Consider the following 25,460-nt stretch of genomic DNA (forward strand, 5'->3'; position numbering starts at 1 on the left):
GAGTCCTTCTTTTGGCTCTATCCCTAGTTGTTACATCTAAACGGAGAATAAGTTACTGAATGTCTACTAAACGGTCAGGTTTAATCATAATTATCCTGTTAAATCATTATTATTATTATTTGCATTATAAAGATACAGAAACTGAGGATTAGGGGTAAATTAACTTGCTCACAGTTGTTCTACACTATGGCAGAGGTGGGATTAGAACACAGGTTTATTTAACACCAAATCTTAAGTTCAATTTTTCTTTCTGTAACTCCAAATCCTACTTCATCTTCAGTCTCTGTATTCATGCCTTATCTCTTTGCTTTAATGGTTATCACAAGTATTTTCAGTACAAAATTAGGTAAAGATTGAGTATAATTCGTGTGTACATATAAGGTGCTTAGACAGATTTCACTGCAAAAAGCTAAGAGGGTTTTTTTTTTTTTTTTTTAAAGAGGGTGTTTTTAAAATCAGCTGACCAACCAAGCAACCAAAACCAGAAACAGAAGGAGTACTGTGTCAAAATATTGAGAAATATATTCACACTGGATTAGGGAAATAAATGGTAACACAATGCACACAAAGATACTGAACAAATGTACTGATTCTTAACAATCAACAAAACTTGCAAGTTAATAGAATTTTAAGCCGAAGACAAGTGAGATACTTATTACAACCTTCTCATTTCATCAATGAGAAAACTGAGACCTAAAGAGCTTAAGGGGTGTCTCCAAAAGCACACAGCTTGTTAATGACACACATAAAGGAAAAAACTCATGGCTCTCTACTCGTAGCACAGTATTCTTTTCATGAAACCCCATTACAAAATTGTGACATACTTTAAAACAAAAATATATAAAGCCAAAGACTCTTATGTCAAGAAAACTAGACTTTATAGAAAACAATCTGCCACACATATAAGCATCAATGTTCCAAATACTTAAAAAATATTCTCACAATATAGGAAGACAAAGATTACTAGTTCAAAAAAATTTAATTGGCAATAGGCAATTTGAAGAAATATAAGATGATAAAAATATGAAGAGACATAGTGAACTTTTTAAAATGCAAATTAAAACAAACAGATGTTTTTGCACAGCAGATTAAGATTTTAAAGACTGAGAATAATACCCAGTGCTGATGAACGTTGGGAAAATAAGCCCTCTCATCCACTGTACATACCAATGTGAACCCACAGAACCTTTTAAGAAAGAAATTCAGCAAAATCTATTAAAACTGACAAGGCAATTTCACTTGTAAGAAATTAATCCCACAGAAAAACAAACATGTGCAAATATATATGTCCCACAGCATGATTTGTAATAGCAAATAAAAAATTAAAAAGAATGTCTATTCACAGGTGGTATTATATACCACAATCACTGAAGCTCAGACCCCACTAACTACAAGATTTACCATTATTTTATGTCTAAGCAAAAACACTGCCCATTAAACTCTGACAGGCCATGGATTCTAAGATGCACCCCATATCATAAATGTTAAAATATGCAAAAATGTACATCTTCAAATTGCGGTAGTACATCACAGTAAGATATTATAAAAACAAGCAAAAAGAAGAGTTAAAAATGTGTATACTGACACAGAAAGAGGCCCAAGATACATTCCTAAATGAAGAACGCAAGCTATAGAACAGTGCCTCAGCTATGACCCCGTCTTCTTCCATCCTACATTCAATTATGGAGATACTGGCTAACGTAAGTTTAAAACAGATCTAGAAGGGTATACACTCAACACAATCATTGTATCTACAGAGTCTGGGATTATAAGGAACTCCTCTGTTATACATTCCTGTATTTATAAACATTTACCATTTGACTAACACTCTATATTACCTTCTGTAATCAGAAAGTGATAAAAAACTAAAAATGACAAAGTCAGTTTAAGCTCAATGAAAAGTAACTAACTGTACCTTTTATTCCACTTACTCAACCTTAAAACTTGAGGGAGAGATTAAGGACACAGCCCTTAACTGACTAAACTACAAATTTTTAAAAATATAATAGACTTCTAAATTGCTAAATTATAGATTTCTAAAAGCACAGTACAACAATGCAATGGGTCTTAGTATAATCACAGAGCTGTGCAGCCATCGCCATCTAATTTTACAACATTTGCATCACTCCGAAAAAACCTCCATACCTATTAGCAGTCCCTCTCTGCAGACCACCAGTTCCTAACCACTGCCAACCACGGATCTACTTTCTGACTCCACAGATCTGCCTATTCTGGATATTTCATATCAGTGTAATTATACAATAGGTGGTCTTTTCTGTCCGGCTTCTTTCACTTCGCATAATGTTTTCAAGGTGCATCCACGCTGTAGCATCTATCTAGAGTATGGATATATGTAAAACAATGTTTTCAGGGAAACTGATTTTAAATTAAAATAAAAAAGCACTCCTGTCTATGTAGAATTAGAAGTGAGAATAATTTAAGTTTCTATGAAAAGAACAGAAAAATACATAGGTCTCATTTCTATTAACCCATGAAAGATGAAGACAGCTACTAAAAATGCTATTCAAAAGCTAAGTATACACAATAAAATTATATCCTCAATATCATAGTTTTGTTCTTTTATATATAAAAGATTTTTTTCTAAAGAAAATTGAAGCAAATAATGCTTTCTATAAAAGGTAGATTTCAAATCAGGCCAAGGAACTAGAAAGCAGCATCATGTTAAACGTGAATAGCTTCTATAACAAAAGAATTTATCTAATCCCAACTGAATTAGTCAGCTTATACATGGACATTTCTCAAACTGGTGAGGTGAGCTGGGGAAGAAAGATCATTTTGAAAAACATCTAAGGTTTTCTGAGATGTAAAGCACCCTATGTTCCGTAATAGGTACACTTTTTTTCTGTGAACATACTCTCCACTGGGATTGAATGCTACAACTGGCTAGTGAAGGATCACAGGTACACAACATAGAAACACTTGTTTGGTGGTGCCTTTAAGAGAAAGACTAACTTCTTCTTTCCTTTTTAAGTAGAAGAATGATATGTTACATGTGGAAGTCCCAGATCTCACAGTCATAAAAAAACAAAAGAGCTCTCAGAACCACTGTATCTTAAAAGAAAACTTACAACTACCACCATAACCACCACTTTACCCACTGCTACAGAGCTGAGTAACAACCTTGGTTAATCACAGACAAGGCAAAAAGTAGAACTGGCGATTCTAAAGCAGGACAAAAAATAATCAGAAGGCAACACAAAAATAGTCAACATGTCGGGCTTCCCTGGTGGCGGAGTGGTTGAGAGTCCGCCTGCCGATGCAGGGGACACGGGTTAGTGCCCTGGTCCGCGAAGATCCCACATGCCGTGGAGAGGCTGGGCCCGTGAGCCATGGCCACTGAGCCTGTGCGTCCGGAGCCTGTGCTCCGCAAGGGGAGAGGTCACAACAGTGAGTGGCCGCGTACCGCCAAAAAAAAAAAAAAAAAAAAGTCAACATGTCTACAACTAGCTAAGCCTTTTTCAAATGGTCCCCACTAGCTATCAGTGAGGAACAAAACCTGCTAACTGACAAGTTGGTTTTACTTGCTCAGTGCCACAAAAAGAGGGGGAAGAAAGGAAAAGCAAACCAGCTACATAGGCCCTTTAACGCAGCGGTGCCCAACCTTTCTGGCACCAGGGACTGGTTTTGTGGAAGACAATTTTTTCACAGACTGGAGGGGGGCGGGGATCAGGCGGTAATGCAAGCGATGGGGAGAGGTGGGGAGCGACATGTGGAAATCCCAGATCTCACAGTCATAAAAAAAAAAGGGCAGTGACAGGGAGCAGTGGGGAGTGACAGGGAGAGATGGGGAGTGACGGGGAGTGATGGCAAGTGACGGGGAGTGGTGGGGAGCGATGGGGAGCAGTGGGGAGCGATGCGGAGTGACGGGGAGCGGTGGGGAGCAGTGGGGAGTGACGGGGAGCAGTGGGGAGTGACGGGGAGCGATGGGGAGTGACTGTGAGTGACGGGGAGTGGTGGGGAGCGATGGGGAGTGACGGGGAGCGGTGGGGAGCGATGGGGAGTGATGGGGAGCGGTGGGGAGTGATGGGGAGCAGTGGGGAGTGACGGGGAGCGGTGGGGAGCAGTGGGGAGTGACGGGGAGCAGTGGGGAGCGATGGGGAGTGACGGGGAGCGATGGGGAGAGCTGGGGAGTGACAGGGAGCGATGGTTAGCGACAGGGAGCGGTGGGGAGGGACGGGGAGCGATGGGGAGTGACGGGGAGCGGTGGGGAGCAGTGGGGAGTGACGGGGAGCGATGGAGAGTGACGGGGAGCGATGGAGAGTGACGGGGAGTGATGGGGAGCGGTAGGGAGCAATGGGGAGTGATGGGGAGCGATGGGGAGTGATGGGGAGCGGTGTGGAGTGATGAGGAGTGGTGGGGAGCAACGGGGAGCGGTGGGCAACAGCAGATGAAGCTTCACCGATCGCCCGCCGCTCACCTCCTGCTGTGCGGCCCGGTTCCCAACAGGCCACGGCCCGCCACCAGTCCGCAGCCCAGGGTTTGGGGATCCCTGCTTTAACCAACTCCATTCGGAATGGAGCCTTAGCAAAACCCCTGCAACAACACTGAGCCACATGAACCTGCCTACCTGCACCCACACCTACACCCCGCCCCTCCACCACAGCCGCTCTTCTCTAAAGCCTCCTCTTTCCACTTAACACACTGGATCACTTCCCTTGTCCAGTCGAGAGTACGATCATTGCTACTTTTCCTCTCTGTATACAACATCAACTGTGTTTCTCGCTACTGAATCGTTCTCATCAGCAAACACCCTGCTGAATCTAACAAAAAATCTCCTACTGTTCCCCATTCTACCACCAGCTACCACATCCCACTTCTTTACTCCTTACTGTGGTCAAAATCCTCCAAAGCTATCCATAATCTATAATAGCTTCTCTCTTCCGATTCTCTCTTAAACCTGTCCCAGTCAGGACTTCTCCGTCACTCTGCTGAAACTCTCTCGACAAGGTCACCAGTGACCTCCACTCTGCTAAACCCACTGATCAACAGCCCTGTCTTATGTGGTATGTTGCAGTGGCATTTGACACAGTTAATTTCTCCTTCCTTCTGGATATATTTTCTTTAGTTGGCTTTTTGAGGACACCCAGCTCTTAGTCTTCCTCCTACCCCTCTGATCTCTGCTCCTCACTTTCCTGGTGCGGGTTCCTTCTCTTCTCCCCAGTATGGCACGCCCCAGAACTCAGTCCTTGCTCCATTTCTCTACAAGCACATACTCCCTTGTTGACTTCAAACAGTCTCATGACTTTAAATTTAAACACTGAAATGCCAGTGACTCCCAAATTTTCATCTCCAGCCCAGATCACTCTCTTGAATTCCAGGCTTGTATAGCCAACTGCATGCTTGACAAGTCCACTTAACTTATCCAAAATGAACTCCAGATTCCCCCCCTCAAAAAAGTGCTCCAGCTAAAACACAGCCTTCTCCATATCAGTAAGTGGCATCTCCGTTCTTTCAACTCTTCAGGCCAAAAATCTTGAAGTCAAATCCTCTTTCTTACATTTTCACATCCAATCCATCAGAAAATTCTCTTGGCTCTCAGATTTCTAAAAAAATCTTATTTATTTATCAATCATTTAACTCTTTAATCCATTTGGAACCTACTGTAGTATACAGACAAAATCCTAACACTATATATTTTTTCAAAAAGATAAACACTTCTTCCATCACTGCTTATCAAATAACACCTCTTGATGAGCAATTCTGATCTGTAAGACTCCATATTTTCCCTTGCTTGTTTTCTATTATAACTTGGATTTCTTCTGGTTTTTCTAGGATTTTTCTTCAGGAAGATTAATAACCTATAGATAGGGTGTCTATTCTCTGCCTTTGAGTCTACTGTCATCTCTCTCAAAACATTTCTAGAGCTGGAATATATCTTATAATCACTGGCACCTTACGTCTGTTCCGGCAGCTGTCATGAGGCAGCAGTGGTCACCACCTGCATAGGTGTGAATTTGCTGAAGGATGAGCTCACCAAAAACTCTTGAGTCTTGACTGTTTTTCCTGGTCAAACAGCTGGATAAATGCAATTCCTAAGACATTTTAGTCAACAAGCCACTATGGACCAACTGAGAAAGGAATGTCAGAGTCCTTGTTGTGTCAGAAAACCTTTAGTTAATACCTTCTGGTCACATGAAAAAAGTGAGCATATGAAACCCTGTACAATGCGGTCAGGAGCTTGGAAGAAAGTGCCAGAGATATAATGGAGAACTCTTAAGAAATGTTCTTAATGGCAGAGAAGACAATATCATGTAGAAAACCACAGACATTAACTCTGAACAAGTGTTTTAAAAGGTTGGACTCTGAACATGAAGAAGTTTGGGGAAAACTTTAATCAATTTATATCGTTTACTGTAACATTTTTAGGTGTGTAATGTGATACTGATTAAAAAGTTAAATACCTGAAGAGATCATTCAGTGAATATAAAATATAAATTCTAAATGATATGAAAGCACTTTATCATAGTTTATTAGTTTGTTCGTTTCCACCACCACCACCACGCTGCCCTTAGGGCTACGTATGACGCATGTTACACTGATAGAGCCTTAGATTTGGGGCATAAGGTATGTAGAATCAAACTGCTTCTTACATCTCTAGTGATGCTGAGTCACCATCATCTCCCGCCTGAATTTCTGCAATAGCCCTTCACATGTCGGCTTGCTTCTACCCTTCCTCCCCCTGCAGTCTATTTTTCATCCCAGTATACCATAATAACTAACACTCTGCAGTGTCTTTGTATTTCATTCAGAGTAAATGCCCAAGCTCTTACAATGTCCCTCAAGGTCTAGATGATCTCCTCATCCTCCCTGTCATCATATCTGACTCACCTCCTACTTTCATGTCTCTCTACCTCCCTTCATGCTATTCTTCAAACATGCCAGATGTGCTACTGCCTTAGTACCATTCCCCTAACTATTCCCTCTTCCTGGAACATTCTTGTTCTCTGTATCCGTTTAGTTAACTCCCTCACTTCCTCAAAAGTCTCTGCTCAAGAATTACCTTGAACAAAGGTGAGCAAATTATACCACGTGTGTTCTGTCTTTGGTACTCCCAAGCTCTACTGTTTCTTTTTCTTTAAAAAGTATTTAAATCCTTTAAAAATATTTTTAATGCATTATTTATTCTCTAAGTTGCTCAGCCTGAATACTCCAAGGGGACAGAGCTCTTTATCTGCTTTGTTGAACAGTGTAGCCCAGGCACAGAACCTGCAGCACAGCGGCACTCAACATACACTGAATTAGTGAATGACTAGAAGTGTTGCACAGCCACTTACTAAAAAGTCCAGCAATACCAGAGACATATTTCGAATGAATCCACAGTGACACCAAAAAGTGTATTTTAAATAATCATTTCCCATTGAGTTTTTAGCTACAGCTAAGTTCCCTTGGACAATGGTGTCCAGTGCAATTTGGAGGTTAATTTCTGATGGTCCAGACCAACGGCAGCTTGAGAAAGGAGCTCTAGCTTATGCATGGCATGGCATATAAACTTAATTACCAATAAGACTGCATTTTAAACATGATTAGTACTAGTTCTTATATACTTTTAATTAAAAATACAAAACTACTTTTACAAGAAATTATGTCTTACCGGTAAGTCAGTGAAAGCAATACCTAAAAAGAAAAAAAAAAGTGGCATTAGAAGCTGTTTTTCAAAGGCAGAGTATGGCGACAAGCTGAATTTCTAACTAAAAAGAAGGGGAAAAATAGCAAAGGAAGAAAAAACTTAAAAAGCTAAATATAAAATAATAAGACTAATTTTTTTCTCACTAACACCTAAGCTGCTTTATCCAACCTTACTATTTAATTTTCCTTACCTATATTTATCTTTTAAATAACTTTGAGGGGAAAGGAAAGATTTTCTGTTAAAAATGGGGGTGGGGGGTGAATAGAAAATATAGTACTTTTGTTTCCTTTAAAAAAATCTTATAAAAGTACATTCTCAGAGCTCTTACTCTGGACAAAAAATTTTAATTCCTCCTTCAAAGGACAATGATTTATACAGTTGAGAATTTCTCTTAAATGTCCGGTGACAGTAATTTCAACAGTCATGTACCAAATACACTTGCACAATGGCAATATCACCGGAATACATCTACTGACATCCCAAAGTGATGGTGTAATCTCCCTCCAAATATTCAAATATATTACTTAGCTGAAAATAAGGTAATAAGCAAACCAAATATTTCTGCAGGACCTCATTCATAGGTTTACAAAGACTGAGCTCTAGAAGAATGGGAGGGGCAGTGTTGGTGAGCCAGCTAAGCAAAGCTCTTCCAGTGTAAACACACATTGACACAAAATACAGCCACGCCAGCACCACTGCCTCTGCAGTGCTGATCGCCTTCTAAAAATGGAGGGCCCTCCTGTTATATTATGTTTAAGGTCTCCTCCCACTTGAGAGTCTATGGCTCTGTAATTGTGCTGTATCACCAGAAAACACAACTATCTAACTCTATTTATTAAAGTAATAAAGTTAAAAGGCAAAGTGACTAAATCTCTATTGTACATGTTTTTAAATAAACAGTAAAAACAGTGCTTTGTAATTAAAGTACTGTTTTTATGACTTTTAAAAACTAGTGAACTCATGTTAGCTTGTCAAAAGGAAAAGCGAAGCTGGAGATCCCCCCACCCTCCATAAAACATTCGGATTACCTTCAGCTTCATTAGTAAGTAGAAAGCAAACTGACTATGGGCCAAACGAATATGAGAATTTATTCTAAAAATTTCAGAAAACTAAAAAGAACACAGAAAGCAGCAAGAATAAATATGACCATACATATTTCTACCATTTTTCATAAAACAGCAGTCTAATCAATTATTTTCCTCAAAAATGTCTATTGATAAAGATTGTCTAAATTCATATTGTTTTAGCAAAAATTCCCTTCTGTCAGTAATTACTGAAATCCTTACTTTACCAAAACCTCTAATGAAAAACCCAACTTAATTCTATAGATGAATACTTTTGAATATTGCCAAATACAGCATCCACAACCTATGCATGTTCAGACCACAAAGACGGCACTTTAACAAGCTGTGTAATTATTTAAATTTTACACAGAAAATAATTTTCCCCTATTTCCTAATCTGATTATCAAGAGGCTTTTTGAAAAGTTATCTTCAATTGATGAATGATAATCAATAAAACAAAATTTTAAAATTTCAAGTAAATTAACTTGCATACTGAAATGTTTCTCCTTTAATTATTTTCTCAAAAATCTTTCCATTTCTCTTTATATGGTAAGTAAATATATATTTTGAAAACCTTCATGAGACAGAAACTAAAGATGTATCAGCCTTGGGGCAGAAATTATCTACTTTGGGAAATACAAGGGAAGCATAACTGAGTAATTTCTTATCTTCTAGATGCTAGAATCTGGATCAGAGATAAGCACACTACTCTATAAAGGGCCAGCAAGTAAATATTTTCTGCTCTCTAGGCCACGTGGTCTCTGTTTCAACTACTCAATTCTGCTACAGTAGCAGGAAAGCAGCCATATACAGTACATAAATGAATGGGTGTAGCTGTGTTCCAATGAAACTTTACTTAGAAAACAGAGAGGAGACCGATTTGGCCCATGGGCCACCACAGCTTGCTGGCCTCTGTTCCAGTGGAACACTTTCTGCTCACCAATGTTTTACCACTGCACCCCCAGCACCTGGCCAACGATAATAAATAACCTTTAGTGAGTACTCACTATGTGTCGGGCAATCACTTGAGAACTTCACATGCATCACTTTGGCTTGCTCTAACAACTTTAATAAGGTAGGTAATATAGTGATCTGATTTTATGATCTGAGGCACAGAAATGTTAAGTAACTTGCATAAGGTCACACAGCCAAACCAGGAGATAATCTCAGGCAACTAAAGAACCCATACTGACCACTGTTATACTGCCTCTGTATGTGCTTAATAAATATTTACTAAATTTATGAATGAATAATGCCAAATATTTCAAAGTGACTTAATTCTAGAATGTGATCCTATCATTAGGCACCCTTTTCTTAAACAGCATCTCACATTTTAAAAACAGCTTCCTTGCTCAAAAGAAAATTTCAAGGTAAATACTTGTGAAAATCTAACAGGAAAAAAATAATATCACATCACCTATGATCTTCTCATCTCCTAAAATAAAATTTCTTCTCTGAAATAAAGTTTGAAAACTGTAAAAAGATTAATTTTGGTTTTAAAAATGTCACCTTTTGCATTTTTGAAGGTCATACCTAAAAGCAGATTTCTCCTGGTTTACTTTAAGATCGCAAATATCTTAAGCAGCCAAGCCAACGAAGACTATGCCGGTGAACTGCTCTGGTAAGTCAGAGCTGAGCACTAACAACAAATACACTACAATGCCTGTATCCTTCTGGAAACCAGTTTGCCACAGCAATCAAATCACAAATACATATAATCTGCATGGCGACCTTTATCAACATTCTTGCACCAAAAAGAATGTAAGAATCTTTGTGACAGCCTTTAAATTAGATAGCACAGGACTTCAGAATCAATATTAATAATCAGAAGGAAAAGTTTTAAGCTGAATGTAAATATGAAGAAGACAGTAACTTTATATAAGGAGTATGTTGAGACACTAAAAAAAAAAAAAAAAATACTATTACCAATGTAGCCAAAAATTTAGAATCTTCTACTATGAAATTACAGAATAGTTTTTGTGTTATATTCAAGAACATTTACCGTATGTCTAAGCATACTATCTGCAGCTTACTTTTTAAATACTATTAATAAGCAAACTGAATTTTCTGCCTTCTGGAGCTACTTAGTTTTTGCCTTTTTTCACTTTACTTCAACAGAAATAATTTGCCATAAATCAAGGATGTTTCAAACAGTAAAGTAATGTGAAACTTTTTTACTTTTAAAGCATCAGTTTTGCTATCCTTTATACTTTCTTTAATACAAAACAAAAACAAGCAACTTCTAAGAAAAGGGAGCATAACAATTATACACAATTTAAAATCTGAAGTATTATGCATATTCAACTAAAACCCCTGATTTCCTATTAGTCTTACAATGGATAGATTTCCTCATGTTTTCATTAATCTACTTATTTGCCACCTGTCTTTTACAAGTTTTGCTGTTATTTGCTCATTTAATTCTGCTCACTTTTGCAGAACTAACTTGTAGTCACCATCCTTTATCAACCTTTGTGAGCAGGCCTGATTTTTCAGTATGTCAACGCCCTTCATTTGGTTGGGGGCATCAAGTTTTTTCTCGCTTTGTCATTACCCCCGTACTATACTAAAAACTGACAGCTCTTTCTTCTAAGCAACTGTTACCTAGAGAACTGGATCATACTGGGACAGGCTTTATTCAAAGCAAAGCAGAAAACAATTAGCATTTCTACTACTAGAATAAATATCTGAGTACGAGGTTATTTCTAGTTAGTCCTATATATGTGATACAATGTGGCCTTCATTGTAAAAAATAAGGGTTTTTAGTTGAATATGTGTCCATTATACTTCGGATTTAAATTGTCACCATTTCCTCAGCTTCTACCTAGAAGGGGCAAAGAAATAATTTCCAGAGGCAACTACTCATGAAGGAGAATTACACAAAAATATTACTACCATGATGTAAGTACAATAATCATAACATCTGGTTATTTAACATGCAATTCATTATCTTAGTACCTAAACTATGTCCATTCTTGGTGTAGAAGCAGGTATTGTTGATAAGGTTAACACAACAGCCAATGACATCACCAGTCGTAAAAGTTGGTCCATAAGGTTGTCCCGTTCCAGAAGAACAAAATGAATGTCCATCATCACCATGATAACCATATGAATGTTTATCCCAGCCTAAAGAGAAAGTTCCAGTATATTTACAGTGAAAAGTAAGGTTACTCTATACTAGAGCTATTCACTAAGATTATAACAAGCTAAGCAAGAATAGTACAACAGATAGTACAAAGATAAAATTCCCAAAAGTACATTTAAATTCTCAACAATTACAGTACATAACTTCTATATAAAACACTGCTTACCACATTAAGGAAAATAAATCCACCACACGGAATGCTAAAATATATCTTAAACAGAGAGGACTCCTATCAGAAAACACAAACAAACATAGCAAGACACATTTTCCATGCATATTTCCTTTGCTAACAGACCAAAGGAATTTTGCTTTGATTTGGTTTAAGCACACACACACACACACACACAGATACACACACACACACACACACACACACACACACACACTTTAATATAACAAAAGATTTTTCTTTCAATTTTCAAAAAATTTCCTCCAAGGTTAATTTTTAACATTAGTAAATAGAATACCAGAAAATATAATCGAAGAATCACTTCCATATGATTAATGGTTTTAGGAAACAGTTCTCCTACCTCAATTCACACCTTTCTTAGTTTACTTTTAATATCAGCCTACATTCCCAGAATATTAAAACAACTAAAAATGGTTTAAAACCTAGGAATGTGTTGGGTAGGAAACAGAACCAACCACATTAAAACATTTAAAGTAGTTGATATGACTATGTACTGGAAGTTAAAAATACCAACAAACAAAACAAAAACAAGCAAAACAAAACAAAACAAAACAATGCATGGTATACTTGTTATGTTTTGCTAAATAGCATAAAATTTATTAAAACCATTCAGCTCGACTTTGAACTCATAAGTGATTAAAAATATAGAAGATTAATGTACTTAACTATCTCCAAGTTATTACTTGACATTTTTAGCCAGAGTTAGCCATAAGACTGTACTGTAATTCAATTACAAGTGTACCTGGTAGTCTATTCATGTTCACACCTTGAGCAGAAAGACCAATTCCCATGTAACTGTTTAAAAAAAAAAAGGAAGGAAGGAAGAAAAGCTGGTTATTATAATCATATATGTATAAATTACCAAACACTCTCAAACATTATTGAACCAAGCCCAAGATGAAACTCACAGGGTAGCTACAAAAAAGTTACTAGAATTCATGAAATAGCAAAAAGGGCAATATTAAGCAACAATAAAATCCAGATTCACAGCAAATTCCTATAGCAATCATTCATAAATATACCCAAAGTATTATTAATACTTAAATACTCTAAAAACTATAAAAATCTTTCCAACGTATCTACACAAATATTTAGAATTAAGACTTCTAACAAAAAGTATAGAGGGACTTGTGGAAGAAAAACGAAATACTAAATAAGAAACAAATGTGTTTTCAAAAGGATACAGTAAAAATCTAGTTCCACACACATACACACACAAAGACATGGAGACATACTGAAAAGATATCCAATTCATATAAAAACATCTGAAATACTTAACAGAATTATACTAAAAAGTATATGCTATGGGGTATCTATATATTCGTTTTCCAAAAGTATTTTGGCAAATTGATAATATGGACTTAAATATGAGACTCAATTATTAATTTATGAAACACTAGAACAAAATTATCTCCACAAAAGAAATACAAGAGGAAAAGGTAATTATTAGGGTATGCAATTTATTTTAAAAGCTTATAAGATATTAATAAAAACTGATAAAGACAGTTCAAAAGGGGGAAAGCATAAAGAAATATATTTATAAGTATCGACGCAAAAAAAGAAAAACTAAATAAAAAAGCAAACTGAATCCATTTGTTAGAAGGCTAATTGTCGGTGATTGTATCATGATTTAAAATGGTATCTGACAAATTTCAGCTACCACTCCTAATAAAAACTCAAATAAAAATAAAAGGAAACTACTTAAATATAACACACCTTTTTCCAAATCTAATACAGCAAGCAAGGCATTCAACAGTGAGACAATGAAGTCATTTCCATTAAAATCAGGAACATAGAGACGCCAACCACTGTTAAACATTGTTTTGAAGGTTTTAGTTTAATAAAATAAGAAAATAGGAAGCTTAATAAGAGAACTAAATAACCAGTATAAATATTACAAGACATAAAATTATCTTAATTGTAGTTGCTCTGATTATATACATAGGAAACTATGGAACATACTAAAAGCTTTTAGAATTAACTAGTTATTTTGGAAAAATGACTGAATTTAAGAAAAACATTTTAACTTCTTTTCTAGTAATAACCAGCTAGAGAAAGGAAGTGGAATATATAGACATATCAGTCATAATAACTACAGAAATTATAAAACAAGAGTAAAGAGCTCAAGTAAAGCTCCAGAATGATATCTTAAAAGTGGTAAATAAATGAGTATTTTAGGTATCTGGATAACTTGACAGCACAAAAATAGCAATCTTTCTAAAATGAATATATACATGTAATGAGATTCACGATATACTCCAAATGAATATTTAAAACTAGAGAAAGTGATTTTAAAAGTTCATATGTAAAAACAGAATTTTGATCAAGACAAAATTTTTAAAAAAAACTTAGTGTTTGTCCTACTAGATATTAAAACTCAGAAAATGGAATTCACAAGTGCAATATTACTAATAAGAGTAAGAGTCAAGTGACACAAGAATAACAAAACATTAAGAAACAGCATTTTGGATGTCTAGTCAAGACTCTATAAGTTGGTATTTTGACTCAGCCCCTTTGTTCCAAATACAGTATACAACGTAATTACTTATTTTTTTAAAAAGTAGTAAGTCACAAGATAATCTTTGAGAAGAAACACAAAACTGTGCTCTGGCCCTGTAAAGCTCTGCGTCCTTGAGCACCCATTAATGGGTAGGAGTTTCTCCTGAGGAAACAAAGACTAAAAAGGCTCCACAAGGGGATCATTAGCTATGCTCACTGCTTAAAGCCAACAACTGTAATAGGCTTCCCCTCCTGAAGGGGAAGAAAACACTGATACCACCTGCTGCCTTGGTTAAAATTCATTTGACATTGTTGCCTAGTTGAAGGGAAGGGGGAAGGAATAGCCTCTTAAGATCTGAACAAAGTTACTGAATGGATTTGTTACTGAATCTGCAATACTCCCAATACCACTTTGAAGAAAGAACCTGGAAACTCTAACGTACACCTGGTTTTAGATTGGGGACCCAGGAGTTAGAAAGCAACTATAAAGTATAATAAAGGGAATAAGTATAGAACTAGATAGATAAACAAAATGGAGAAAAATGTTAAACTTTCTAATTAAAATGAGGCCACAAAAACAAAATTCTAAAATATACCAAATATATATATAAGACCAACAAAATACACAACTGGAACATGAATTCATTCTAGATGACATCAAACAATGGAGAGTATGACAAAAAAGTTTTTTTAATACATTTAGGATTATGTGAAAGAAAAAAAGGAATCACCATCACTAAAATATACAGTGGAGCACCAATATTTACTGAGATAATTTAGCTAGTGATTTTCCACAACTCAACTGAAAAATACGTTGGTAAGTTGAAAGTGCACACCACAAACAGAGAAAGATAAAAACACATCACAAACTATCAATGCAAACAAAACCCTAAAAGCTTCCAAAAAGAAAGGCAGATTACCTCAGAAGGAATGACGATTAAAATGACAGCTGACTTCTCCCCAGCAACAGGTGATGACTGTAAACAATGGCACGAAGTACTGAAAGTAAAGAACTGTCAACCTAGAACTTAATTCCCAGGTAAAGCATCATCCAAGAATGAGGGCAAAATAAGATATTTTATGGCATAAGAAAGCTAACACTTTACTATCCACAAGTGTTCACAAAAGAACTATTTGAGAATAGACTTTAGCAGGAAGACAAGTGAAAACAGAAGGAATGCATGGGACAAAGAAATGACAACTAGAAAAGAAAATGATGAAATGTAATTAAAATTAATTACTGAAAAAAACGCTATTAAGAATTTTAAAAATCTATAATCCAGTTATAATGTGCTAGAATACAATTCAAAATTACTTGACATATAAAGATATAGTAAAACATGACCCATATTCAAGAGAAAAGACAAACAAGACAATGACCGGGAGAGCCTCAAGTCATTGGAATTAAAGCTAAAGTATTTAAGGCAGCTGCTGTTACTATGCTTAGGGATGTAAAGGGAAATATGCTTGTAATGAATGAAATAGGAAATTTCAACAAAGAAAAAGAAACAATAAAAAAATGAAATTCTGGGGCTTCCCTGGTGGCGCAGTGGTTGAAAGTCCGCCTGTCGATGCAGGGGACACGGGTTCGTGCCCCGGTACGGGAAGATCCCACATGCCGTGGAGCGGCTGGGCCCGTGAGCCATGGCCGCTGAGCCTGCGCGTCCGGAGCCTGTGCTCCGCAACGGGAGAGGCCACAATAGTGAGAGGCCCGCGTATCACACACACACACACACACACACAAAAGAAATTCTGGAGCTGAAATATATTTGAAATAAATATTTACTAATGTACCTAATGGCACACTGGAAATAGCAAAATGAGTAAGTAAACAATGACAGAACTGATCTGAAGAACAGAGAAAAAATACTGATGGAATAAAAAGAGAGTCCCTTGGGCAGTAGCAAAATGTCTAACATAAATGTAACCGAACTCCCACAAGGAGAAAGAGAATGGAACAAAAAAACTGAGAAAAATTCCCCAAATTGGGTAAAAGAAAAAAATTTACACATTTAAAAAGCATAGAAACCTCAGCAGGTTAAGTACAAAGAAAAGCACACATAGGCACACATCACAGCCAAAGAGCTAAAAACTAAGAATGAGGAGAAAATACTGAAAGCAGCCAGAAAAACATGATGCATTACTTTCAACAGGAGCGCTAAGCTGAATATCTCCTGACTTCTCAGAAGAAAATACGAAGAGGCCAGAAGATGGCTGAGCAAAACATTCACAAGAGCAGAAAAGGGGAAGGGGAACCCATGCCAACACAGGGTGTTATATTAAGGAAATATCCTTCAAGAATGAAAGCGAAATAAAAATATTTCTCAGATAAGAGAAAAAGAATGTGTTGCCAGTAGACCTGCACTAAGAAAAATACTAAAGTAAATCTGCCAAACTGAAAGGAATCAGATATATATATATAAAGGTATACCAGATATAACATATACAGGTACATCAGATAGATACCTCGATTTTCAGGAAGGAAAGAAGAGCATTGCAAATGGCACACACATGGGTACATAATAAAAGACTGTTTTCACTCTTGATTTCCTTAAAAACATGTATGACTCCTTAAAGCAAAAATAACATGTATTGCCCAGTTGATAAGATAAGTAGATGTAATACATATGGGTAACTACAGCAAAAAGTACAGGAAGAGGCAGTAAATGGACCTATACGGTTGCAAATTTCTGTATTTTATGTGAAATAGTAAAACATTCTTAGTAAGTTATGAAAATAGGGATATATACTAAAATCTTTAGAGTAGCCACTAAAAAACTACAGAGATATTAGTTAAAAAGCCAACAGGTAAATTAAGACAGAATTCTAGCAATATATCAAAATGATAATATATCAAGACCAGGTGGTGTTAATCCAGAACACAACACTGGTTTAACATTCAAAACACCGATCAATATATTTTATCAAATTAGGAGAAAACGCTTATGATCATGTAATTAGCTGTAGAAAAACATTTGACAAAATTCAACACCTATTCACAATAAAAACTCTCAGCAAACCAGAAATACGAGGGAACTTCACCAACCTACATTTACAAAAAACCTACAGCTAGCATTCGTAATAGTGAAATATTGAAAGCTATTCCCGTGAGATCAAGAACAAGGTAAGAATGCCAGCTCTCACCATTTCTATTCAACACTGTACTGAAAACCCTAAGCATTTCAATAAGGCAATAAAGAGAAATAAAAGGCATAAATAAAAAAGGAAGAAATAACTTGTCCAATGTCACACAGCTAATAAGTGGCAGAACTTATTGGGCAAGTTACTCATCTGAACAATGTGCTGATAATAACGGAACCTACCTCACTGGCTTGTTGTGCGGGCTAAGTATATTTGCAAATGCAAGGAACTCAGAGATGTGCCAAATTTATAACAAGAACTGTGTTACTGTGACTGTTAGCATTTTATTCTCTGTGCCCAGTGGAGGCCTGGCACATAGAAGGTGCTCAATGCACAGTTTTGAAGGAATGAATAAATGAATGAATGATTAGTTTGATTTTAAAAAAAAATCTCACAAAGTAATGGTATGACATATTTTTAGAGTTTAACATAGCTTGCTTATTTATTTATTTATTGGGCTGCGTTGGGTCTTCATTGCTGTGCACGGGCTTTCTCTAACCATGGCAAGTGGGGGCTACTCTTCCTTGAGGTGCACGGGCTTCTCATTGCAGTGGCTTCTCTTATTGCGTAGCACGGGCCCTAGAGCACGTGGGTGTCAGTAGTTGCAGTGTGCGGGCTCAGTAGTTGTGGCTCACGAGCTCTAGAGCGCAGGCTCAGTTGTTGTGGCGCATGGGCTTAGTTGCTCCAAGGCATGTGGGATCTTCCTGGGCCAGGGATCGAACCCGTGTCCCCTGAATTGGCAGGCGGATTCTCAACCACCGCACCACCAGGGAAGTCCCAACACATCTTATTGTTAAAGCTGAATACAGACATATAAATATATTCATCTAATAAAAACATCCTATTTGGGGGAAAAAAAGGATGAAATAAATCTGACTTTACTTGTAGATAACATTAATTTAACAAGAGATAATCTTAAAGAAACATAAAATAATCAGAATAAGTGAACTTAACATGGCTGCAGGATATAAAGTTATTATATAAAAAAATCTATTGTATTTGTATATACTGGCAGTAAACACTAAGAAGATAAAAGTTAAAAAACAATTATGTCTACAATAGCATTAGAAAGCATAAAACATTTTAAGAACTGAAAAAAAGGCATGAAGAATTTCTCTGCTGAAAATTACCAAACACTGACGGGGGGAATTAAAGAAGATGTAAATAAATGGAGAGATATATCACATTTATGGACTAGAAGACTCAATACTATTAAGGCTGCAATTCTCTCCAAATTGATCTCTAGAGTCAATGCAATCCATATTATACTCACGCTAGGAGGTTTTTGTAAAAACTGACAGGCTGATTCTAACGTTTATACAGAAATAAACAGGATCTAAAATACCCAAAGAAAGTTTGAAAAAGAATACAGATGTAGGACTTACACCATCTGACCTCAAGATTTACCATAAACCTGAGTAAGCAAGACAGTATGGTACCAGAATTAAGGATCAACAAATAAATCAATGGAATGGATTCAAAAAGAGCTCAAAAAGAGATCCACACTTATACAATCATTTAATACTTTACAAGGGTGCCAAAACAATCCAAAAGAGTAAGGAAAGTTTTTCTAACAAACAGTGATAGAACTGATACCCATTTGGAAAAGTAAACATTAATCTCTACCTCACACAATATATAAAACTCAACTGAAGACGGATCATAGTCCTAAACACGAAAGTTAAAACTATAAAGCTTCTAAAAAAAAAAACACGTGAAAATGTCTTAATGACTTTGGGATAAAGCAAATACCTATCAGGACACAGAAAGCAAGAACCATAAAATAACAAACTCATAAATCAGACATCAGCAAAATTAAAATCTTCTGCTCAAAAGACATAAGACTATCCAATTTTTATAAATGGACAAAAGATCTGAATAGACACTTCACAAAATAATACTGCAAATAACCAAGAAGCACATGAAACTGCTACACAGCACTAGTCAGTCACTAGAGAAACACAAATTAGAACCACACTGAGATACCACCATGCACCCAGCAGAACGGTTAAAATGTAAGACTGGCCACACCAGTACTGCCACAGATTTGGCACAGTGAGAGCTTTCATACACTGTTGGTGGGAATGTAAAACGGGACAACTGCTTTGGAACTATGGCTGGCAGTGTCTCAAAAGACCGAACATGTACTTATCCCAAGACCCAGCAATTCCACTCAAAAGATAAATGAAGGCACTACGTGCACCTAGAGACTTGTACAAATACGTTCATAAGAGCTCTTCACAATGGAGGAAAAACTGAAACAGTCTGGGTATCTATCAACAAATGAATGGATACACAGACTGTGGTATGTTCTACTCAGAAATAAAATGGAAAATGAATTACCGATATACACAACATGGATGATCCAAAAGATGTTTCCGTGAATCAAAGAAATCGTACTAAGATTTCTCATATGATTCTCTTTACAGACATACCTCATTTTATTGAGCTTCACAGATGCTGTGTTTGTTTACAAAGTGAAGGTCTGTGGCAGTCCTGCATCCAGCAAGTGTATCAGCACCAATTTTCCAACAGCACTTGCTCACTGCATGTCTCTGTCACATTTTGGTAATTCTTTATAATATTTCAAACTTTTTCTTTATTATTAGCATTTTTTAGTAGTAAAGTATTTAATGTAAATACTTTTTCTGACATAATGCTATTGCACAATTAACAGACTACAGTATAATGTAAACATAATTTATATGCACTGGGAAACCAAAAAATTCATGTGACTCACTTTCTTGTTGCATTTGATTTATTGTGGCGGTCTGAAACTGAACCTGCAATTTCTCCAAGGTATGCCTGTATATGAAGTTCCGAACGGACAAAATGAAAATAACAGTCACCTCTGAGAGGGTGAGGACAGGGCCTAACCGGGAAAGAGTATGAGGGAACACTTCTGAGGATGATGGTCCAGTTCTATGTTTTGATGGGAGCTTGCATTTCACAGGTGTATGCATCTGCAAAACTCATCAAATGGTACACTTCAGACTTCACTGTATGTAACTTTTATGATGATTAAAAAAAGAACAATAAGCAAGTATCAAATTCTACTTAGTGATATGCATGGTGTAGTAATTAGGAGTTAAGTCTACTTATTTCGAAATGCATCAAAAAATAAGATGGATCATTGGGTGGACAAAGTAATGGGCACATATGGGATAGAGCAATTACAGTCAGTTCTACCATAGCATGACATTTGAGTTCCTTAAAATCACTGCACTATACAACATGATGCAATAAAAACCACAGAGTTTATGGGGGAAGTGGGGTTAAGAGCAAAACAGTCATAAACTTCATTAGTAACATATTTTTAAAAATATAAGAATCCAAAAAAACCCACCAAAATTCAATAAAAATGGTTTTACACATGTTGAATTGTCAAGAAATACATAAATACTACAATAAATATGGTACCTTACACTGAAAAAGACCTGAAGTTTACTTGGGGAAGTAGGTGAAGCAGGGCTGCAGCTTGTGAGTTACTGTGAAGTGGTGGAAGGAGTTGACAGGGGAAATATGCAACACCAGATGTGGATGGGTGTGGCTCCCAACAAACAGTGAACCAAGAAAGCTGGTAGATGCTTGAGGTGTTGCATGACATATAAAAACACACTCAAATTCAGTAGCAGTGAGGGAGTGGAAAGAATTGACGGACAAGAAACTTACTGTGGTATTATGTGCAGTAAGTCCCCTACATATGAACCTTCAAGTTGCGAACTTTCAAAGATGCCAACGTGCGTTCGCATGTCCAGTCACATAAGTTAGTTCATGTGTCTGGTGTATGTTGTCATGTGAGTGCATCCTCTATGAGTGGTAGTGCTTTTGGTACTTTACTGTACAGTACTGTACAGAGTACAGGATCTTCATTTCAAGCCCAGGATGTCCACAAGCAAGCGTAAAAGCAGCGGTGACGTAGCTGGTACTGCTAAGAAGTGCCAAGTGAGAACAATGGAAACAAAAGTGAAAACAATTGAGAGAGTGGAAAGAGGCGAAAAGATGGGAGACATCACTCGTTCTTATAACATGAATCGTCCGACCATCAGCACGATTCTGAAGAATAAGGACAAGATCATGGAACATGTGAAGTCTGCTGTGCCGATGGTGTCAACAATAATATCGAAGAAGTGTGGGAAAGTGATGGAGGAGATGGAGAAACTTGTGTGGATGCAGGATCAGCATGTGTCGAGGTGCTCAGCTTAATGCTGATTCAAGAGAAAGCCAGAAGCCTTTATGAAGACTTGAAGAAGAAACACGGCAAAGAATCAGAGGGCACATCTTTTAATGCCAGCCATTGCTGGTTTCACTGGTTCAAGGCTAGAACCAACCTTCGCAATGTAAAAGTAAGTGGTGAGGCAGCAAGGGCAGATACGGTAGCTGCCCAGGAATTTCCTGAAACACTTCAAGAAGTTATTGATGAAGGCTCATATTTACCCGAGCAGGTTTTTAATGTAAATGAGACAGGACTGTACTGGAAGAGGATGCCAGACTGAAGTTACATCAGTAAGGAGGAAGGAAAAGTTGATGCCAGGTTATATATAAAGCAGCAAAGGTTAGGCTAACTCAGCTGTTTGGTGGCAATGCTTCCGGTGATATGAAGCTGAAGCCTCTCTTGGTTTATCATTCAGAGAACCCAAGAGCCCTTAAACACATAGCCAAGGGCTCTCTCTTCCTGTTGTGTGGAAGAGTAACCCCAAAGCCTGTGTTACAAAGGCCATTTTCCAGGACTGGTTTTTCCACCACTTTAGCCCAGAGGTAGAGAAATACTGCTTGGAGAAGGACGTCCCATTAAACATTCTTTTGCTGCTCCACAGTGCTCCGGGCCACTCTCCCATTCATGGGACAACTTTCATCCCAATGTCAAAGTAGTGCATCTGCCACTGAATACTGTGTCCCTCATCCAACCTATGGACCAGGGAGTTATAGCGACTTTCAGGAAATATTATTTACGTCACACTTTTCATCAGACAGTAAAGGCAAGTGACGAATCAGGAACAACCCTGTGACAATTTTGGAAGGACTAGAACATCTACAAGGCCATAAAAAACACTGACTTTGCTTGGCGTGAGGTTATGGCCATCACCCTGAACGGGATTTGGAAGAACCTTTGCCAGCAGTGTGTTCACAATTTTCGTGGATTTGAGAAGGTGGATGAGGAGTCCAAAGAGGTCTCCAGCAAGAAGACCAAGTGGCCCTCAGCAAGAAGCTGGAGCTAGATCTGCAAGAGGACGACTTCACTGAACTCCTTGCTGTGCAACACAAGGAGCTGACTAATGAAGACCTGATGGAACTGGAGGCCCAGAGAAAGGACGAAGAGAGACAAGAGGAAGAAAAAGTAACTGAAAAACCGAAGAGATTCACGATGCAGGAAACGGCAAGGGGGTTTTCTTTATTTGAGGAGGCACTGTTAGTTTTTGAGGCACAGGACCCAAACACAGAACAGTACACGAAAGTACTGTTCACGAAGCAGCCGTTCAGAATGTAATCAAGTGCTACTGTGTCATCTATGATGAGAAAAAAAGAGCTACTACCTAGACATCACTGGATCGTTTTTTCAAAAGGGTAGATAAAATTGAATCCAGCAAGGAACCAGAACCTGTGCCATCGACGTCAGGCGTGAGTGAAATGGCAGCTTGCCCTCCGCCTCCTACTGCTGACGATCCTTCAGCTCTACCGTCTCCCACCTCCTCTCCCTCCTCCAGTCAGTAACTCTTCTTGCCTGTTCACTCGATGACAGCCCCTGTGTGCCAGCTGTTGTACTGTACTACTGTACTTTTCAAGGTACTGTACTGTAAGATTAAAAACGTTTTATTTTTTGTTTTTTATGTATTATTTGTGTGAAAAGTACTATAAACCTATTACAGGACAGTACTATATAGCCGACTGTGCTAGTTGGGTACCTAGGCTAACTTTGTTGGACTTATGAACAAACTGGACTTACAAATGCACTCTCGGAATGGAACTCATTCATGTGTAGAGGACTTCTTGTGTTTAAAAAGGGAAATGGACATGAAGTTTTTTTAGATCAATATATCAATACAAATAACTTCAAATTATACATTATTAGCATTGTTAATAATAGTGTGCCAAATATCAAAGAAGAGAGACTAAGAGGACTAGTTTAGTTTAATTCCTATTATAGATAGATTTAAGTTTACTAACTTATTATTCGTCCTACCTGTTCTCTCGCTTTGTCCTTTTCTGTGCTCTTTGTATTTTATGACCTTTGTTAGCTTTTTGCTATATATTTTGGCATTGCATTAATGAGTACCACATAAGTTTAAAAAACTGCACCTTTAATATGTCATATTCTTGATTGAATTAGTATATTTATCAAATGCTGGCAATGCAACACACAACTTTTAAAAACCTTTTTACCTCTTCCCACATGTTCTGATACTGTGGTCATGTTTTGCTTCATTATATGTCACAAACTCCACAAAAGCAAGTTACTATTATTGCTTTATATAACTAATGCTATGTAACCCAGATAGATCAACAACAGACTTCTCATGAGAAACCATGGAAGCCTGAACGCAGTGGGATAATATTCTGCAACTGCTGAAAGAAAAAAAAACTATAAACCAAGAATTCTATATCCACTAAAACTATATTTCAAAAGAGAAATTAAGACGCTCCTAAATAACAAAAACAGAGAATCTGTCACTAGCAGACCTGTGCTATAAGAAATAAGGTGGGAAAAAAAAGAAATAAGGTGGAAAAGAAACTAGTCAGTTACTCAAATGTATACAAAGAAATAAAGAACATCAGTAAAGATAACTGCACAGGTAAGCATAAAAGGCAGTGTAAGTGTATTTTTCTTTGTAACTCTTTTCTTCTCCTATCTAACTTAAAAGACATAAAGCAATAATTATAACTCTCTCGGCCTAAACTGTATAAAGGTATAATTTATGACAATAATAGCAAAAAGAAGAGGGGAGACAATGAAAATATTATGAAGCTAGGTTTAACACACTGTTGGAATTAAGTTGATATTAATCCAATTTATATTGTTTTGAGTTAGGATATTATATGAGTAATCCTCCAGAGCAACCATTAAGAAAATAACTCAAAAACTACAGAAAAGAAACCACAATAAAATTATTAAAAGGTACACTAAAAAGTCTACTTCAAACAAAAGAAAGCAACAGAAAAACAAAAAGACATGAGACCAAAATAGCAGACATAAGTCCTCCCTTATCAGTAATTGCAATAACTGCAAATGGATAAAATCATTCAAAGGCAGAGACTCACAGAACACATTTTTCTTTTTTTAAAGATCCAAAGAGATGTTGTCTACAGAGACATTTCAGATCTGAACACACAAATAGGTTGAAATTAAAAGGAAGGAAAAAGAAATACTATGCAAACAGTAATCAAATGAGAGCTGAAATAGTTATACTTGCATCAGACAAAATAGACTTTAAGACAAAATTTGTTACTAGAAACAAAACAATATATTTATTATGATAAAAAGGGTCAATACATCAAGAAGACATAAAAATTATATACAAATATGAACCTAACAACAGAGCCCTAAAATATTTAAAGCAAAAACCCACAGAATTAGGGAGAAATACACAATTCATGATAATGGTTGGAGACTTCAATAACCTACTTTCAATAATGGATGCAACAACTGATAGAAAATCAACAAGAAATGTAAAACTTGAACATAACTATAAATCAACCAGAACCAACAGTCGTTTACACAACACTCCACCAACCATGGTAGAATACACATGCTCCTCAAGTGCACACAGATTTTCCAAG

The 25,460-nt window shown here is 36.9% G+C and overlaps 1 protein-coding gene across 1 annotated transcript in view; it reads right to left on the reverse strand.

Annotated features, from left to right (window-relative positions):
- Positions 1-25,460, reverse strand: part of RANBP9 (RAN binding protein 9) — an 89,537-nt gene that overhangs the window by 23,278 nt on the left and 40,799 nt on the right. Inside the window, exons 3-5 of the mRNA XM_067752026.1 lie at positions 12,787-12,839; positions 11,668-11,835; positions 7,613-7,635 (exon numbers count right to left, since the gene is read on the reverse strand). Of these exons, the coding sequence (XP_067608127.1) occupies positions 7,613-7,635; positions 11,668-11,835; positions 12,787-12,839 (244 nt within the window). The remainder of the gene's footprint in view (positions 1-7,612; positions 7,636-11,667; positions 11,836-12,786; positions 12,840-25,460) is intronic.

This window comes from Pseudorca crassidens, chromosome 10 (assembly GCF_039906515.1).
Source record: "Pseudorca crassidens isolate mPseCra1 chromosome 10, mPseCra1.hap1, whole genome shotgun sequence".
Lineage (NCBI taxonomy): Eukaryota > Metazoa > Chordata > Mammalia > Artiodactyla > Delphinidae > Pseudorca > Pseudorca crassidens.